The sequence below is a fragment of the Haplochromis burtoni genome, unplaced genomic scaffold (genome assembly GCF_018398535.1).
Source record: "Haplochromis burtoni strain Fernald_Lab_line unplaced genomic scaffold, NCSU_Asbu1 Contig_307, whole genome shotgun sequence".
Lineage (NCBI taxonomy): Eukaryota > Metazoa > Chordata > Actinopteri > Cichliformes > Cichlidae > Haplochromis > Haplochromis burtoni.
In genome coordinates this window covers 397,965-413,636 of record NW_024582668.1, presented here as the reverse complement: position 1 = coordinate 413,636, position 15,672 = coordinate 397,965, and the positions used below count along the sequence as shown (strand labels likewise).

The window sequence follows — 15,672 nt, the reverse complement described above, 5'->3', positions numbered from 1 at the left end:
AGGTGTCTGGGAGGTGACAGTGAGCTGGGGTGACGAGCTCTGAGACGTGAACAAAAGAGGTCTCCTCTCCTCATAATATTGGCTTAGCTGAATAATTGAATTGAGGGGTTCGCTGGCAGCCATTCTGGTTTTCTTCATGTATATTGCAGACTGGCTGTAATCTGTTCTCAGGGAGCATCTCTGCCTGCTGCTGCTGCTGAGTTTGTGGAGAAGATGTGAGGTGACAGAATAGGGCTCTGTCACCAGCACCTCCATTATTGATATAGTGGAAGAAAGCTCGGAGAGAGAATTTGAAAATCTGGAACAGTGTGACGGGGAAAAAGTTTGTTCGTGCCAACACGCGGCTTGTTTCCTTTCCCCATGTGACTCATTAAATAGAACAAGACAGCTGATGGGATGTAGAGTTGCATTTCCTGTGAAGCACCTTGGGTTGAGCAAAGCACGATCATTGCTAGCAGGGGTAAGGTGTCCTCTCTGTCTCCTAAGATAAGGAGGGAATGATTGGACCAGTTCACTATGAGAAGCACTACTAAAGTCATTGCTGTCTTAGTAATTTATGCACTTTTTTATGCTCCAGTCGGCGGTTCAAAAGAATAGCAGTGTCAATTTTTCTCCCATCTGCCCAACAGTTTGATCAGGAAAACACAAACCACCTTGCAACACAATTAGCTTATCTTAGCTGCCACTTTACTACATTCAATCCCCTATTTTGCTGTTTTCAGGATGTATGGCTTATACAGGTGCAACATGAGTTGAAGGCTTTTGCTGTTTAATTCTCATTACATTGTTCTCTCTACTTTAGTCCCCACCGTCTTTTCCCGTTCTTGTCCCTGCCTGATCAAGACAAACAACCGAGTGATTTTCCTCATTTACCCTTCATGTATTTTTCTCCCACAACAAGCGTGATTAGGCAGATGTTCGAAGCTGTCAAGAGCTGTCATATTTCAGGGCTGATTTATGAAGAAGCAGCACCTGTTATATTCTGAGACCTAAAGGATAGCATGAATAAAACAACAAAAAGTGGAAAAGACTGATCATTTTTGAAAGATTTGGCCACTGGCCATTTGGGTATGTTGATGGTGATGAATGTCATGATTTTTCAAATCCTAAATTGCATGTGTAGTGCTCTGCATGACGACAAACACGACCAGCTGTTGGTGAGATGTTTAAGTGACCCGTAACTAATCATTAACCCTTGTTGAGCTCCGTATTGATTCATACTTTTGTGCAGGAAAGCACAGTCTCCTTGGCTAAATCTATAGATTCCCAATAAATCACATTGTGCACAATCCATAATGAATAGGCTTTGTATTAGAGCTGTTGGATTGCAGGCTGATTGTGCTTCCACGCCATACACAGCTCTGGGGTTGGTTCTGAAACATATTTTGAAAGCTCTCTCAACAAGGTCTCAGTCTAATTGCTTTGGCAATCATTGGCTCTCATATGGCCAAACAAAGTGAACAAAACAGAGAACTGCTCCAGGGTTTGAAATAACTTCTCACACCCAAGTAGGTGTGAAAAATCCATTTGCTCTATAGTTTGAATGCCAAAAAAACTGAACAGAAAAATACTGAGGTGATGCCAGTGAATGCAAAGTTAATTGCAGGAGAGAAATCTTACGAGATGGATAATATTATGACATTTGTTTAGCATAAGTAAGGTTTTGGGATTAATATCAACAACCCTGTCATGTCGAGTCTTCTATAAACAACCAAAAGATGATCTGAGGTCAGTGACAACAAGTTATCTAAAGTTATCTTGCTGTCTAATGGAGCTGAAAAGTCACACTAATGTAGTACTGCCAACACCTGCAGTTCCTCTAAATTGTGTCTCGAGGCTGATTCCAAAAGTAAATCAGTGCCCATAGACTCCTCTGTTAAGATGTGATGAAAGAACATTTTAAATAAAAAAAAAATATATAGTCTCTTTAGCCGCTTCTCCCCATCATGACAAATGTAGGTGAGTTTATAACTCATTCATTTAGACATGTAAACGCTTAACTTTAAGTATGTGTCCACTTTGAATAACAGATGTGCAGACACTGGCAGCTGTAGGCTGCTAGGCCTCGCTAATCGGTGAAGTGGAGCTCATGATTGTGTTTACGTCATTGGTGCCTTTTTAAACTACATTTAAAAAAAAAAAAGACTTGTCTGACAAATAATTTGGTCTGCTATGAGGTATTATAGAAACATTTGCTTCAATTTGGTGAGTGAAAATTTAGTATTTTATTAATATGCTCCTTAGCATTAATGCACTTTGCTAACGAAGCTTAGTAGCCTTAGCAGATGACTTAGCGCTTCCCCGTGTCTTGTGCTCCCTTAACAACGGGCAGCAGCCAAAATGTTGCGGTCCAAAATCACACACATAAAACAGTTTGTGCGCAGACCCCCTTTCTTAGGTTCACACACAGATAAATGTTTTAATTAAAATTTAGTTACAATTGTGAGGCATCACAAAAGCTTTAAATACTTCAACCCACTTCCTGTCTCCAGCTATAAAGCTGCTGGCAAGCTTACAGTGAAACTGAACTATCCACAAACTAAAAAACCCTTTTGTGTGTGCTCACTGTAGCTTTTGTATGGTTTGTTTATGCCAGTGGGACATCATTAAAATTAAAAAAGTAACCATAGCCAAGGGAGGCTAGAAATAGCATTGACAAAATCTCAGAACACTACTGTAACTACAGTAGTAGTCGAGGTGACTGAGCAACAAAGCCAGCGGGGAAAAATGAGCGACTCTTAGAGATTGTTTGATTACTTTTAAAAATGCAGATCTCCTCTAACGAGTGAAGGTGCCATATATTCAAATTTTGACCTACTGATTTTTACCGGCGATACAAATAAGAGCAACGAACACAGCTAACAGTGCTGTTTTATAGACACAGAAGTTCAGAGCTTTCCTTTATTCCCTTTTTCTAATAAAAACCAAGAGGAAATGAAGTTAAAGCATTAATTATGCATGTTGCCGCCTTCAGATTATTTGCAGCAGGTGAGGGTTTGTTTTTTAGACTTACAGGACTGCAGGTTTCTCATGTAGAAGATGGGAGGGAATCACATTGTAGTGGTTTTCCATCTGCCTCTCATATTTCTCTTTAACCTCCCTACCCTTCTGTTTCTTCATCTCATACAGTATTTCTTCTAATAAAACCTGTCGCTCCCTCCCCTCAGCCCCTACCTCCTCTGTCTTCAGTTTTATCTCTCATTTTCTGGCACGCCTTGGTCTGTGGAGTTTGGTAAATAAGTTCATCCTGCATGTTAGCCAGGTCATGGCCCAGGCGCTCAGCTATGCGAGCCTGTGTGTTGCATTCAGGAAGCAGGAGGAGAAGGAAATTGATTGCCCCTTTTATGTGAGAGAAGGAGAAAATACTGTACTGTACCAGCCATCGCACACACGCACGCACACACCCCGCACACAAAGACATGCTCACACACTCAAAACCCTCCATCTTCAAGCAGAGAACTGCAGCCAAAGGCGAAGAGAAAATGCAGTAAACGAATAGCTCTTTACAGTTTTTCTTTTCTTCAGTTTGTTCATTGTGCTGTTGCCCTGATAAGAACAGCACTGGAAAAGCAGAACATGAGAAAAAGTTTTTTTTCCTTTCTTTTCAATCCTTTGAAAGTGTCTCCTTTCTTTCCCTCCTTCGCCCCTTTTTCTCTCTTCTCATTTAACTGGTTTAAAGAAGCAATTTCTCATATTGAGCTGGTGAGGTGGGGTGTTCCATTGTGACCAGGCGTTTTCTTCATTCACGCTGGGTGTTGTAAGATTGCAGCGAGATCGATAATTGACTCCATTGGTCCCCGAGGATCGCTAACCAGAGATCAATAGAAGCAGTGTAGGGTTTTTACCCCCAGATATTTTACAGCTGCCGGCCACCTTTATGTTTCTTCATGTTTCTATTCTGCAATGACACTTTGGGACTCTAGGCTCTGTATAGCGTCAGGTGCAGAGAAGGAAACTATTAACAAATACTCCACCCATCTATTGCTTTTTCCCCCAGACCTATGCAAAGCACCTATAGCCTCAGAGCTGCACGCAGCCAGCACGAGAATTTGATTTTCAAAATTAGATTTTCACCCCAGAGCATCGATTTGGAGAGGAGTGATGTATAATTAGTGCAGTGAGACCTAACAGTTATTTTTAAAAAGCACTGCAGGGAATTTGATACAGAGGCAGCTTGACGTGCATGCGCATGTGTGTATTTGTGCATATGTAAACCACCTGTGTGCATGACGGAAAGTTTCCAGTAAAACCTGATGAGAGAAGCCACTTTGTGCTGATTGCATCACTAGCTGTTGCCATAGCAACCTGTCCCCTCACTGCAAAGGTCTTCTGGTACAGCTACACGGATAGAGAGGCTAAAGCCCTCTTACCGAGGTGAGGAGAGATAAGGAGACAGAGGGAAAGAGGGGACTGTTAAAAGCCGCCCGGGCAGGGAGCACATCTGTATTACTTAGTGTCAGCTGAAAAGAAAGGGTCCCTTTATTAAGAAGTAAGTGGAAGATGTCCCCTAGGAGTGCTAGAGGGTAATGAATTTAGAGTCATTCAACATTAATGTGATGTCGCTTCGATGCCACTGAGCTGTATCTCCCTCCATCAACTTTCCGTTCCTGATTTTCTGACAGTCACTAGGTCATTAGTCAATGCCGAAGCCGCCGTGTGCAGATTTAATCTGATCACCATACGACTGGCTTCACCTGAGCGGAGTATCCAGCACTTTTGACATTTGTGCATCACTGGCCTCAACAGTCCCGGTTATCCAGCCGCTATTCTTGTCACCCATGTAAAGTTCAGTATTGTTAATTATTCATGCACACCTTCCTTTACCTTCCCTCTCACTTGCTTCTTTCCTCTCTCGCTGAAACAGACCAGACTGCTGTAAAATAATTCAAAAGTATGACAGACCGAGCCAAAACAAGATATGCAAAGACGTGTATTCCTTCCCTAAAGTAGCCACTTTGAGGCGCTTCTGTCAAGCCTTATTGGGTCTGAGCGCGCTCATGCTCGCGACCATAGTCCATTTCTGCACCCCTCCTTTTGCTTTGTTTGAGGTAGATGCAACAAGGCAGCAAAACAATGAAACTGATAGAGCCTTTCACCACAAAAACAGGCTGCAGGACATATTGTTCACAGAGCACAGGGTAGATGGCGTCTCAGAGTGATGGGAACTTGCTGCTTCTGTGTCGTGTTTATTGAATTTGTGTTCCTCTGAATCTGTGTCGAAAAGCTAGCCGCTAACACATGTCGCCCGGATAATACACCGTATGAAGAGGCGTATATCCCTTATCCCACCGTGCATTCAATCACATTCTGATCGAATTCTGATACTTCGCTGTCCTGAAACGGTCTGCTTTTGTTGCTTACTGGATTAAAAAACCACTCTGTGTGTGTATATGTGTTTTGCTCCACAAAAGAAATGAACTGCAAAGTGCAACAGCCTAGTTCCATTCTAAATCCAAAAGCAGCAGAACTGGCAATAGAAGATGTGGAAAATTGCCACCAGAGAACCATGCATTACTTTCTTTCAAATCACAAACCACATAGTTTTTCTACTGTGGCTTTAATCAGAACAGCACCGTCATTTTCCTTTCATAGGCGCTGAGAGCCCCCCCTTAAATCTCTGACACCGTGTCACATTTAATGGGTGAGTCGTCCAAACGCAGGGATGACATGTTACCTGGACTAGACGCTTGCCTCGACAGTCACAAACTGGACATGCTGTCTTTTCTTCCCAATGGGATTTTCTTCCCCTTGCCTCCGGTAGCAAAGAAAACAGCATGGAAGTGAAGCTTTTAACGCTGCGGGGCTTGAAGGGAGATTACCTTACACACTTACATGGACCAATGAGCATTCACACATACACATATTCACACTCATTGCACTCACAAAGACATTTGCACCAAGAATCGAAAAGCTTACATTTATAGTGAAAATGGCATAAGCCTGAGTGGGCTTTTGCAATTTTGTACACAAAAGCATGCACCTTCCCCAGCACTTAAAACAGCTCTAGAGGGTTGTTGACCAAGTCTGAAAGCTGGAACCAGTGCAGCTAGGTGCAAAACGTTACAGCATTTTCTATTTCATATTACAGTTATTACCCAAAAGCAAAACAAAACATAGCCTTAATGATTGTTGGTGTTTAGTACCAGCAGTCCGTTCCTTATTAATTACAAATAAACATTTTTACCACAAGAGCAGGCTTTGCTGTCGGCCTACACATGACATGGATTCACTACTCGACTAAGAGAAGACCTTTTAGTCAGTGTCACAGCTTTGTTGTTCTTGCAGTAAGCGGCTTTATCAGAGTTTCTAACATTAATGAGAGTAACACCCTGTTAATGCTGGAGCACTTTGCTCAATTTTTAATATTGTGAGGCACAATCAACACCAAAAAATCAGTACAGTCTAATAAATAATCCATCTTTAAAATCACTGATCTTTATTGGCTCATTTGAATTGTTAGAAATGAGCCGAAAGACATCGCTGTGGCAGCGGTGACAGGACACATAGAGATCTGGAAGCATTAATTGAATAAAGTTCGAGTTCAGACCAACTCACCCTGACCGCAGCATCCTCTTCTTTTCACCTGATGTTTCAGTAATACAGAAAAACTAGTAGTTATGTGTGAGACGCAAAGTCGGAAAGTTACTGGGCTTTGTTAACTGTTCATTTAGCACTCACATATAGTAGCAGTACTTCAAACACTTTGCTTCTGTGTGTGCTTCCAGGAGAGAGAGTTTTACATCGCCTTCTGGTAGATGATTGCATTCGCTTCTTCCTATCGTGTCTGCACTACTATAGATCACCCGCCAGTCAAACTAGGTCGAGGGCGGCACAGTGGGAATATGATGTTGGCGAAGTTTTTGTTCGTGTTGTTTTTGTTTTCAGCCGTGGCAGATAATGCTGTTCATATTAACTGCCAAGGGATTTTGTTTGTCTTTTGTGCTAAAGAAATTGGAAGTGTCAAACGTATCTGTTATGAGGTGCTGGGACAATTTTTCCCAGGGAACAGCTCCCAGTACATAACCGTGCAGCTTTTACTCTCATTCCAGAGCCTGCGCTAGTATCTCTGTTTTGACAGAGGCCTCAGCTCCAGTGTCAGTCTTTTGTCAGCGAGCTAAGCTTGAGGCTACGGTGAGAGTTTCTTATAGGAAAGCATCGCAGAACAGATCCCCTTACACTCCAGCGCTGGCATTCATGATTTTTTTAAAATCATTTAAATGTTTTTACTGTAACTGATTATTATGTATTTTCAGAATAAAAATAAGTAAAGCATTTTATTTATATTTTTACCATATGATACCAGTGTTAGCTATATTGTAACACAGCTGATACATTTAGATCATAGAGAGATCTTTTTTGTCGACCCGGTATCTCGGTCTCTGGTGGGTTTTGTTTTTTTCCGCTCCCCCTGTCATACTCTCAGACAACCTTCCTCTTGTACACATCTGACACAGCTCGATTGAATTTCACCTCTTGTCACTCTGCTCGCATGGTTTTGCCTCGGAGCCACACACTGACACCCACGTAGACAAACACGCGGAGGAGCACAGGGTGTGTGGTGAGAAGTGACGGCAGAGCAGCGGGCCAGTCATGACAATGCCTTCATGCTAGCACCTGGCCACATGTACGCGTACGTGCGAGCGAGAGAGCCAGAAAGAGGGAGACAGACACCTAATGCCTACACCTCTCCAACACACACCCTGTCAAAAATACAGATGCACTCATGGATGGCTTTACACTCGCTTCCCCCCCCTCCCGGTAGAGAGAGTGAGCTCAGGTAGCTGTCAGGCGCTCCCCCACGGGGAACAGTGGGCCAGTCAAAAACAGCCTCCTCGCCTGTCACTCTGCGCGCTCACACATGCACACGTATAGACGCATTCACACAATGTACTTTGGTGTGGGGAGAGAGACAGAATGAGATGCCTTGGGCAGATGCTGGACCAGTTGTCTGTGCTGCACACATAGAGTTTGTGCTTGTGTGCGTTTGTGTGTCTGCCTATCTGACTCTGTCTCTCTAGTACCACAAAAAGCCACCTGCCAGTGAGCCCAAGCGGACATGCCGCCTTTCGTTTAGTCCTAGCCTGGGAGCCAGTGATAAGAAATAGTTATCTGCGGGTGCATGTGTGTGTGAGTGTGTGACATGTATATACTCAGCGGTGACACTGGCTGCTCGCCTATCTAACCAAGTAGACTTTTTTCAGAGTGGATTTTGGATTTTTATGTGCATTCGTCCATCGATTTTCAATCCGGTTGGTTACCTGTGAGAGTTTGCCATCTCTCTTAACGCCCCTCACCCCACCCCACCCCCCTCCTGGTGCTGAGGCAAGGACGTCACGCCAGCTGGATGCCCAACAGTCCTCTAAATGGGCACAGAGCCACAGCAGCTGTAGCTGCCATAATACGGGTCAATTACTCTCTAAGTTGATGTTGTGTACACATAACACGACCACGTATCCACGTGCGTGTCTGCTGTTTGCTTTGCGAATCCAGCGGCCTCTGACAAAGTTTACAGTTTGCTGCTTCACATTTGATCAAAGCTGAGGTGTCAGTGGGAGGTTGAGGATCAAAGTATTACCATCGCTGCCTGACTTGCGAGACCTTGAAGTGTGTGGCTAACCTTGGTTTGTCTTCGTGTTGCCCCCACCCCGTGCGTGTTTTTCCTGGATGGCGGATCATTGATGTTTCAAAAAGACTGCAGTCTTCTCACAGAGGTGTTGAAAATCAGCTGTCCACAAGACTGCGGGTATCAGCCTGCTGCCTCTCGATTGATTTTAATGTTGTTGCTGACTTTATTGAGGGGGAAAATTCTAACATTGAAACTTCTTCAAAATCAGCAAATGTACATACTGCGCTCGCTCTGCACGGGTGGGCACAGTCTCCCCGAACGAATCGAGCATATGAGCATATGTTTGCTTTACGCCACGATCCCATTTAATCCTCGATGCTTTCGTGTTGCTGAACTGTGTTTCTACAAATATGCCAGTAGCTAATCCGTATTGAGACAAATTTGCCTGGTGTTAAAACATAAACTTCATCTGCATTAACTCATAAAAAGTTCTCGAAGAATCAGTGCGAGAAAAAACAATTTAATTGGACGTGAACAACATCAGGGCCAGTACTGACTAAAGTTCTGAGAGCTTTCTCAGAGAGCTGCTAACATAGCTGAGAAATTTCTGGCAATAATATCCAGCATAGGATTTATTTACATTAATGAGGATGTTTGGCTGACCTTGTTGCTTGGTAGTCTTTTGGTTTTTTTTAATGGATGATGCATTATCTTAGTGATTACAGGCAGAACGAGTAGTGAAATCAACTCATGGCATGTTTACAACAGATCTACTGATGCAGTAGTCCATTTCCATGTGCATAGTTGTTATATTATTAGGTTACCTACATAGATATTTACCATGCTGGTATGTTTAATCCTGTGATAATATTTCATATAAAACGATGGGAATCTCACACTGTTATGTAAGTCTGCAAGTTGTGGAAAATTAAATGAACTGCATCACAGTATAGCAGTGAGAAAGTGCTGTAACCGTTCACTCTGCTGATGAAAACCGGACAGACCCAAATCATCACCGCGCACTGTTGCTGTTATTTCTCTAGTTGCCCAGTATGTTAGTGTTTTGATGATCTTTTTTATTTCTGCTGTTATAACGTTATTGAAGTGGGTGGGAGATGTGAGCCCACCCGTAATTAGATCGACCACAAACATTATCCCTGCGCGGTCTAACCTGCAGCGTTTCATTAGCTCGCTGTCATTCAGCGTTTGGAGAATGTTTCTCCTACCTCTTTGTAGCGCACCGTTGAGTTTGTGCTGGCTGGTTTATGTGATGAGTGGTTTTATTTTGGCAAGTTTTTATACATTACACACAATAGTCAACTATAACTGCGCTGGCAAATGTTGGACTGCATGAATAGTTCATGAAAGCCTTTTTAAATTTGTCTCCATTAGCTGCTGTTTAAAACCAAGAAAAATCGCTCTGCGTTGGCAGCTACCTGCAACCTTTCTTACGTTTCCCATACATGGTTTGATGTTATGAATCAGTCAGCACAGATAGATATCAGTATGACGACTTTTGACCCTAACTTTGTTCAAATGGGCTCTAATTTAGCATTTTAGGAATCATTAGATCAAAAAAAGTGAAAATATTAATATAAAATCACCAGGATATGTAAACTGCAAATATTCTATTTTCCCAAACGTGTCAAAGTGTTGTTCTGGTACGCTTCAATGCCATTACACTTTGTCATGCTTTTTAAAAGGTCTTCCCCAAACTCTGAATGGTTTCACCTTCAGAGCTCTCTTTAAGCTTAAGATGGTTTGCAAATAATTGTTTCCTTTACCAGGATTTAGTTTGAACTTTGTGGGAAAGCATCATAGAATTTTCTTAAAATGCTAGAAACTTCTCTTTGTACTCTGATGCTTTTAAATACAGGCTTCTGTTAAAAGTGCTTAATTGAACTGTGCATTAGGTGTTGGGTGTTTCAGTATTAACTCGACTGAAAATGTATATTCACATTCGGAGTTATCCATATGACATATCCTAACAGCTTCTCCTCTTTGTCGTTCTCTCTGGCAGGCTGCAGAGGGATGCTGTGTGGCTTTGGCGCCGTTTGCGAGCGCAACCCAAATGACCCGTCCAAGGGTGAGTGTGTTTGCAAGAAGGTGGACTGCCCGTCCTTTGTGGCGCCTGTGTGCGGCTCAGATTCGTCCACCTACACCAATGAATGCGAGCTGGAGAAAGCCCAGTGCAACGCACAGCGACGCATCAAGGTGCTGAGCAAGGGAGCCTGCTGTAAGTAACCATCAATCTATCTGCTAACCCTTCCTGGAGACAGCTGCAGAAATTAACCATTTTAGAAATTCACCCCGATCCCTGTGTGAGTCTGAAAAGTGTTCTCTCTCAAACAAATGGAGATTGATCTGAGATAATTCCTTGTGCTTTTTCTGCAAAGTAACTCATTTTCAGAAATCCCTCTGACATTTGTGCAACGATCTGCTTTTTCTGTCTCATCTTGTCTGAAGATTTTAAGGCGGTGATTGTAAGCTTTAACTACCTGTAGAAACGGGGATGAAAAGAAGTCAGTTTGACCTTTGACATTTCAATTCTTGGTATGGTCATGCAACTTTGCAGAAGAAAATAGTTTGGGCAGGTTTGACTGTTGATCTGATGTATTTATGAGATCTCCACAAACCACTAAAATTCGATAGCTTTCTCTGAAGTTTTGTCTTTAACATACACGTGATCTGTACCTTTTAAAAGATCCCCAAACATCCAAATTCTTGGACTGAACAATTTGAGACTGACACTCTCCAGTACATCACAATGAGAGATGAGGGTGAAAGTGGGCAAGCATAGGTGAATTAACATTTTAAAGCATGGCGAATGCGATTGGAATTTTTGGTTCAAATGACAGAAACGGCACTTGTGATGTTCTGACGTTTGCACCAGAGGACGAGCACGGCCACTTAATTTGACAAGCACAAAGCTGCAAGTCTCTGAGTGACACTAAATTGCTTGTTATTGTCAAGTAAATGGATTTCTATTACACCCTGTCCTAATACTACGTGCTGTGCCATCCTATCTTTATCCCACAATAATAAAACACGTCCCCATTACATCCATTCTATTGTCTTTCCAAAATGGCTGTGCTCCCAGGGCTTAAGCGCCACCTGCACCCTCACAAACAAAAAAGTGTGCCACTTACTGCTCCCATTGGTAGCCATCCAGTGTGTATTTTATCCCTAACCCCAGTGGGTGCCAATACTCCTGCTGTACCTCTCATTGCTTCTCTTTACCAAAGCCCATCAAAATCCATGGCTCTAAGGAGCAGATTCCTGCCAAAGCTGCAACATTGCAGCAGCCTCAATGATAACTATAGTGTTTTGTCAGCGTCGTGCCTTTTCTGCCAGTGTGGGCCTACTGCTAATTCCAGGGGTCTGATTACAGTGCAGGCTCGAACCTGGCACTAATAACAAGCTTGGTGGCGGCCCGCTACTGGCAGAGTGGAAATAAAGCGATAGAAAGGACAGAGAGAGGACAGGAGGAACACAGGGTACAGTGGAGGAAAGGGAAAATAGCATTTAAAAAGGGAGGGTATAATGTTAAGAGGAAAGAGCAACGAGACATTAAGACAGGGAGTGCGACACAAGAGCACGTAAGAGAGTACTTTAGTGATTGAACGAGTGAACAGATTACGAGAGAAGATCAAAACCAGAGGGAGAAAGTAGTAGCATAAGTGGTTTAATGATGGTTTATGGAGGGTTAAGGCCATCAGAAGCACCATAATTGGCCTTAGCAAAACAGCAGCCAGTCACAAGGAAAGAAATAAAGTAAAAAATAATAGTAACGATTATGCTAATGATAGTATTGCTGGTAATAACTACATGCTGGCCACCAGAGCAGACTTCCTCTCTTATCCCGTCACATCTGGAAGGAATTTTCTTTTCATTCCTCTGTTGGCTGTGATTCTGAGAGCCCAATGTGATTATTACTAATGGCAAAGCCTGATTTATGTCAGCATTTTCATGCAGTCACTGGATGTGGAGGAGGCAGGTGTGTAGTGTTTAATCAGCGGATGGCATCCTTAGCTCTAGCCTTGCTACGTTATGTACTTGTGCTTCTGTAACACAACCGGTGTCACTGTGATTTATGGTGTGATCAGTTTAATCAATGCAAAAGTAAAAATGACTCATTTAATTAACTCCGGCTTCCACCAACATCCATTCAACATGGTTTGATTTACAGTTCCATTATTGTATACTTAAAGCAGAGTTTACAGTTCTGTTGAAAATTGACAAATTTGCTATTTTCTGATGCGATTTTTTTCTGACAATCTTCTGATTGGTAGAAACGTTGAGAGCTGAGAGAACCAACCCTGGGAATCTATGTTTTAAACAAGCTGCCAGGTACTGATGAAGGTGACCTTAAAGCTTAAACAGCAGGTTATCGGTGCTTTTATTATCTTAAACTCACAATATTTGGTTTTGTCCCGAGTGACACATGAATAGCTTTGAAAATCAGAAAGCAATCTTTTAAATTCATCCTTCTTTCTTACCCGTGCTATTTCTGATTTGCAACATATTTTGTATAGCAGTGAAAGCAGTCACTGTCGAGTGAGTGTAGACGAACCACACAGCTAGCTAACATCTGGTCAGTTTATTTACTTTTGCATTTATTGCAACATCCTTGTTAAAAGCTCCCACATATGTCTTATAGACAGAATTGAGAAGGGCAGACGGCTAGAGAATTAAAAGAAGTGTTTTACTGTGGGATGGAAGGGTCAGCCAAGGAGTAAGCAACAGTCTAACATTCATCAATATTCATATGTGTGTGTTTGAATGAATTCAAGGATGTTTGCACTTAGAAGGTACATACAGCAGGTACGGTATACGCTGTGAGTGTGAAAGAGGAAGAGAGCGTGCGTGTTAGGAGGTCAGCGCAAGCCAGGTGACAGGTTCTGATTCTCACTCTGCTCTCAATAAATTCAGCCCCTACAGAGGGCTTGGACGGGCCACTTGGCTGAGATTATGGAGTTGTCAGTGCTGACGGAGGAAGAGAGAGGCAAAGGAGGGAAGGAGGAAGAGCGGTAGAAAGGTGAGGGAGTGAGAAAGCTTTTAACTTTAAGAAAATACGGGCAGCTGAATTGGTGCTTTTGTGCGAAGCCTCGTTTGACTCTTTCGATTTGAATGGCGGGTTTTCATCGGGGTAAGTGAATTGGCTACCGTTGTGTGAAGCCGTCATGTTCAATTCAAATCAAGTCTTATCTGGCACTCAGGAGGAAAGCCACAAAAGAAGTTTTTATTTCTCTCACAGATTATGCCCCTTATGTTTGTTTTTTTTTTTTTTTTAAAGGATGGGAGTTACATCACATGGGAGCATTTTGTTACCACCAAGTACAACTTTGGAGCTTGGGGTATGTTTTGTTGCAAACAGGAGGAAGCTGTAACCAGCAAGTCCCTGACATCTGCAGGATGCTGACACCTCCAAATGTCGGCTTTCGGGCGCTTACTTCCTACTTCGCTGCTGCTGACATCACAGTGCTGTTCTCCAGTTAATTACTGACATATTGTGCTTCGACTTTCAAGAGGTTTTTACAGGCACTTTAGCTACGGTCACAGCTTTGAACACCAAATAAGGTGGCTTGTTTACAACCTAGACTTTGACAGATGCCCGTGTCCTCCCACTATTCCCATTGCACAGTTCACCTTAGCTCAGTTTCACTCGGCAGTGAAAAGAAAATTCCCCTTAAAACATGTCCATTTAGCACCTCACTCATAAAACTGAACTGGCTATTATGACATTTTAGTTCCAAGAAAATGGTCTAAGTTCCCTCCTGAGGGCAGGACAAAATGACCCATTCGTTGTTGAGGTGCAGGCACTTAGTTTCCCTCCACTGCTCCACTCTGATATTCACATAACCTGCCCCTTAATGGTTCAGACCATCTCCGACCCAGCTTCTTCATTATCTTTCTTTTGTTCTAGATGGATGATTTGGGATCGGTGGGGTTACATTTCCGGCAGTCAAGCAGGCAGGCGGTGAGCACATAATGGCTTCAGATATTATCGAAATTAAAAGGAGAGGCCGCGTTTAAATTGGCCCCGCAGGAGTGACCGATAACAACACGAGGTGATAAAAAAAAAGAAGAAAGAAAAAAAAAAGTGGCCAGTTAAGAAAAAGAAGACCTCAGAGAGGGAGGGAGAGAGAAAAAGCTCAGACACTTTCTGGTTTAGAGAGAGACAAGAGACATTTGGGGAACTGTGTGTGCGTACGTTTGTGTGTTTGTGCACGTTCTACAGTCAGCTTGGGGACGTGCACCACGTCTACTGTCCTAATGTTGAATCAGAGCAGAGTGGTAAATACACTCCCTTTCCCAGAGAGAGACACAGAAGTGCTGCAGAACTCATCTTGTGTGGCCACTCTAGTGGAACATGGAGTTTTCATTCTTCTTTACTCCCCCCCCCCCCCCAGAAAAAAGTGGAGAGCATGCGCGTGTGGGTGAGGTGACTGGGGTTCGAGAGTGTGGTCGATGGGAGATTGATTTTATGTATGTGTGAGAGCGCACGTGTGTGTTCTCGAGAGTTGGCTATCAGCACGGCCCCCTACCTTCTGCTCAGTCACTCCACTCTGCTCTCTCGCTCTCTGCACTTTAGAGAAGGTTTTTATCTCTCCAGCACCGAAACACTCTCGAGTCTTCACAGTGAAAGGAGAAAAGGCATCAGTGCTCCACACCTGCTTCTCTGTCTGCTCTTATATACTGCAGGCAGGCCCAGTGTGAGAGGGATGTGAACTGCTCCTTAAACATAAAGCAGTACACTCCTACTTGTTGTATTTAGTTGTAGCATATAAAAAAAATATATCAGAGCTGGTTCGAATACATTTTGCAGCAAACAAATGAAGTCCTCTGTTCCTGGGAAGAGGCACAAATGATTAACTGAAAATGAGTTGGTGTACACCCACCTGTACCTGACGTATTTGTACGTTACCAAACAAAAGCAGGCGCAGCAGATTTATATAACGAAACAAATGTCAAAGTGTCTGATGAGAGTTGTCATTATGCACGGGTTTACTTTGGCGCACTTTGTGTCTCGTGTCTAATGACGCTTTATTGTGTGGTTGCGAGCGTGCCTGCACGCAAACAGGCAAACATGCATGAAACGGACC

The 15,672-nt window shown here is 43.0% G+C and overlaps 1 protein-coding gene across 8 annotated transcripts in view; it reads left to right on the top strand.

The window, feature by feature from the left end:
* The window catches only part of agrn (agrin), a 261,810-nt gene that overhangs the window by 133,044 nt on the left and 113,094 nt on the right, over positions 1-15,672 (top strand). For all 8 annotated transcript variants that reach the window (XM_042228156.1, XM_042228161.1, XM_042228155.1 and 5 more), the window contains one exon: positions 10,587-10,802. In XM_042228156.1, coding sequence (XP_042084090.1) covers positions 10,587-10,802 — 216 coding nt within the window. The remainder of the gene's footprint in view (positions 1-10,586; positions 10,803-15,672) is intronic.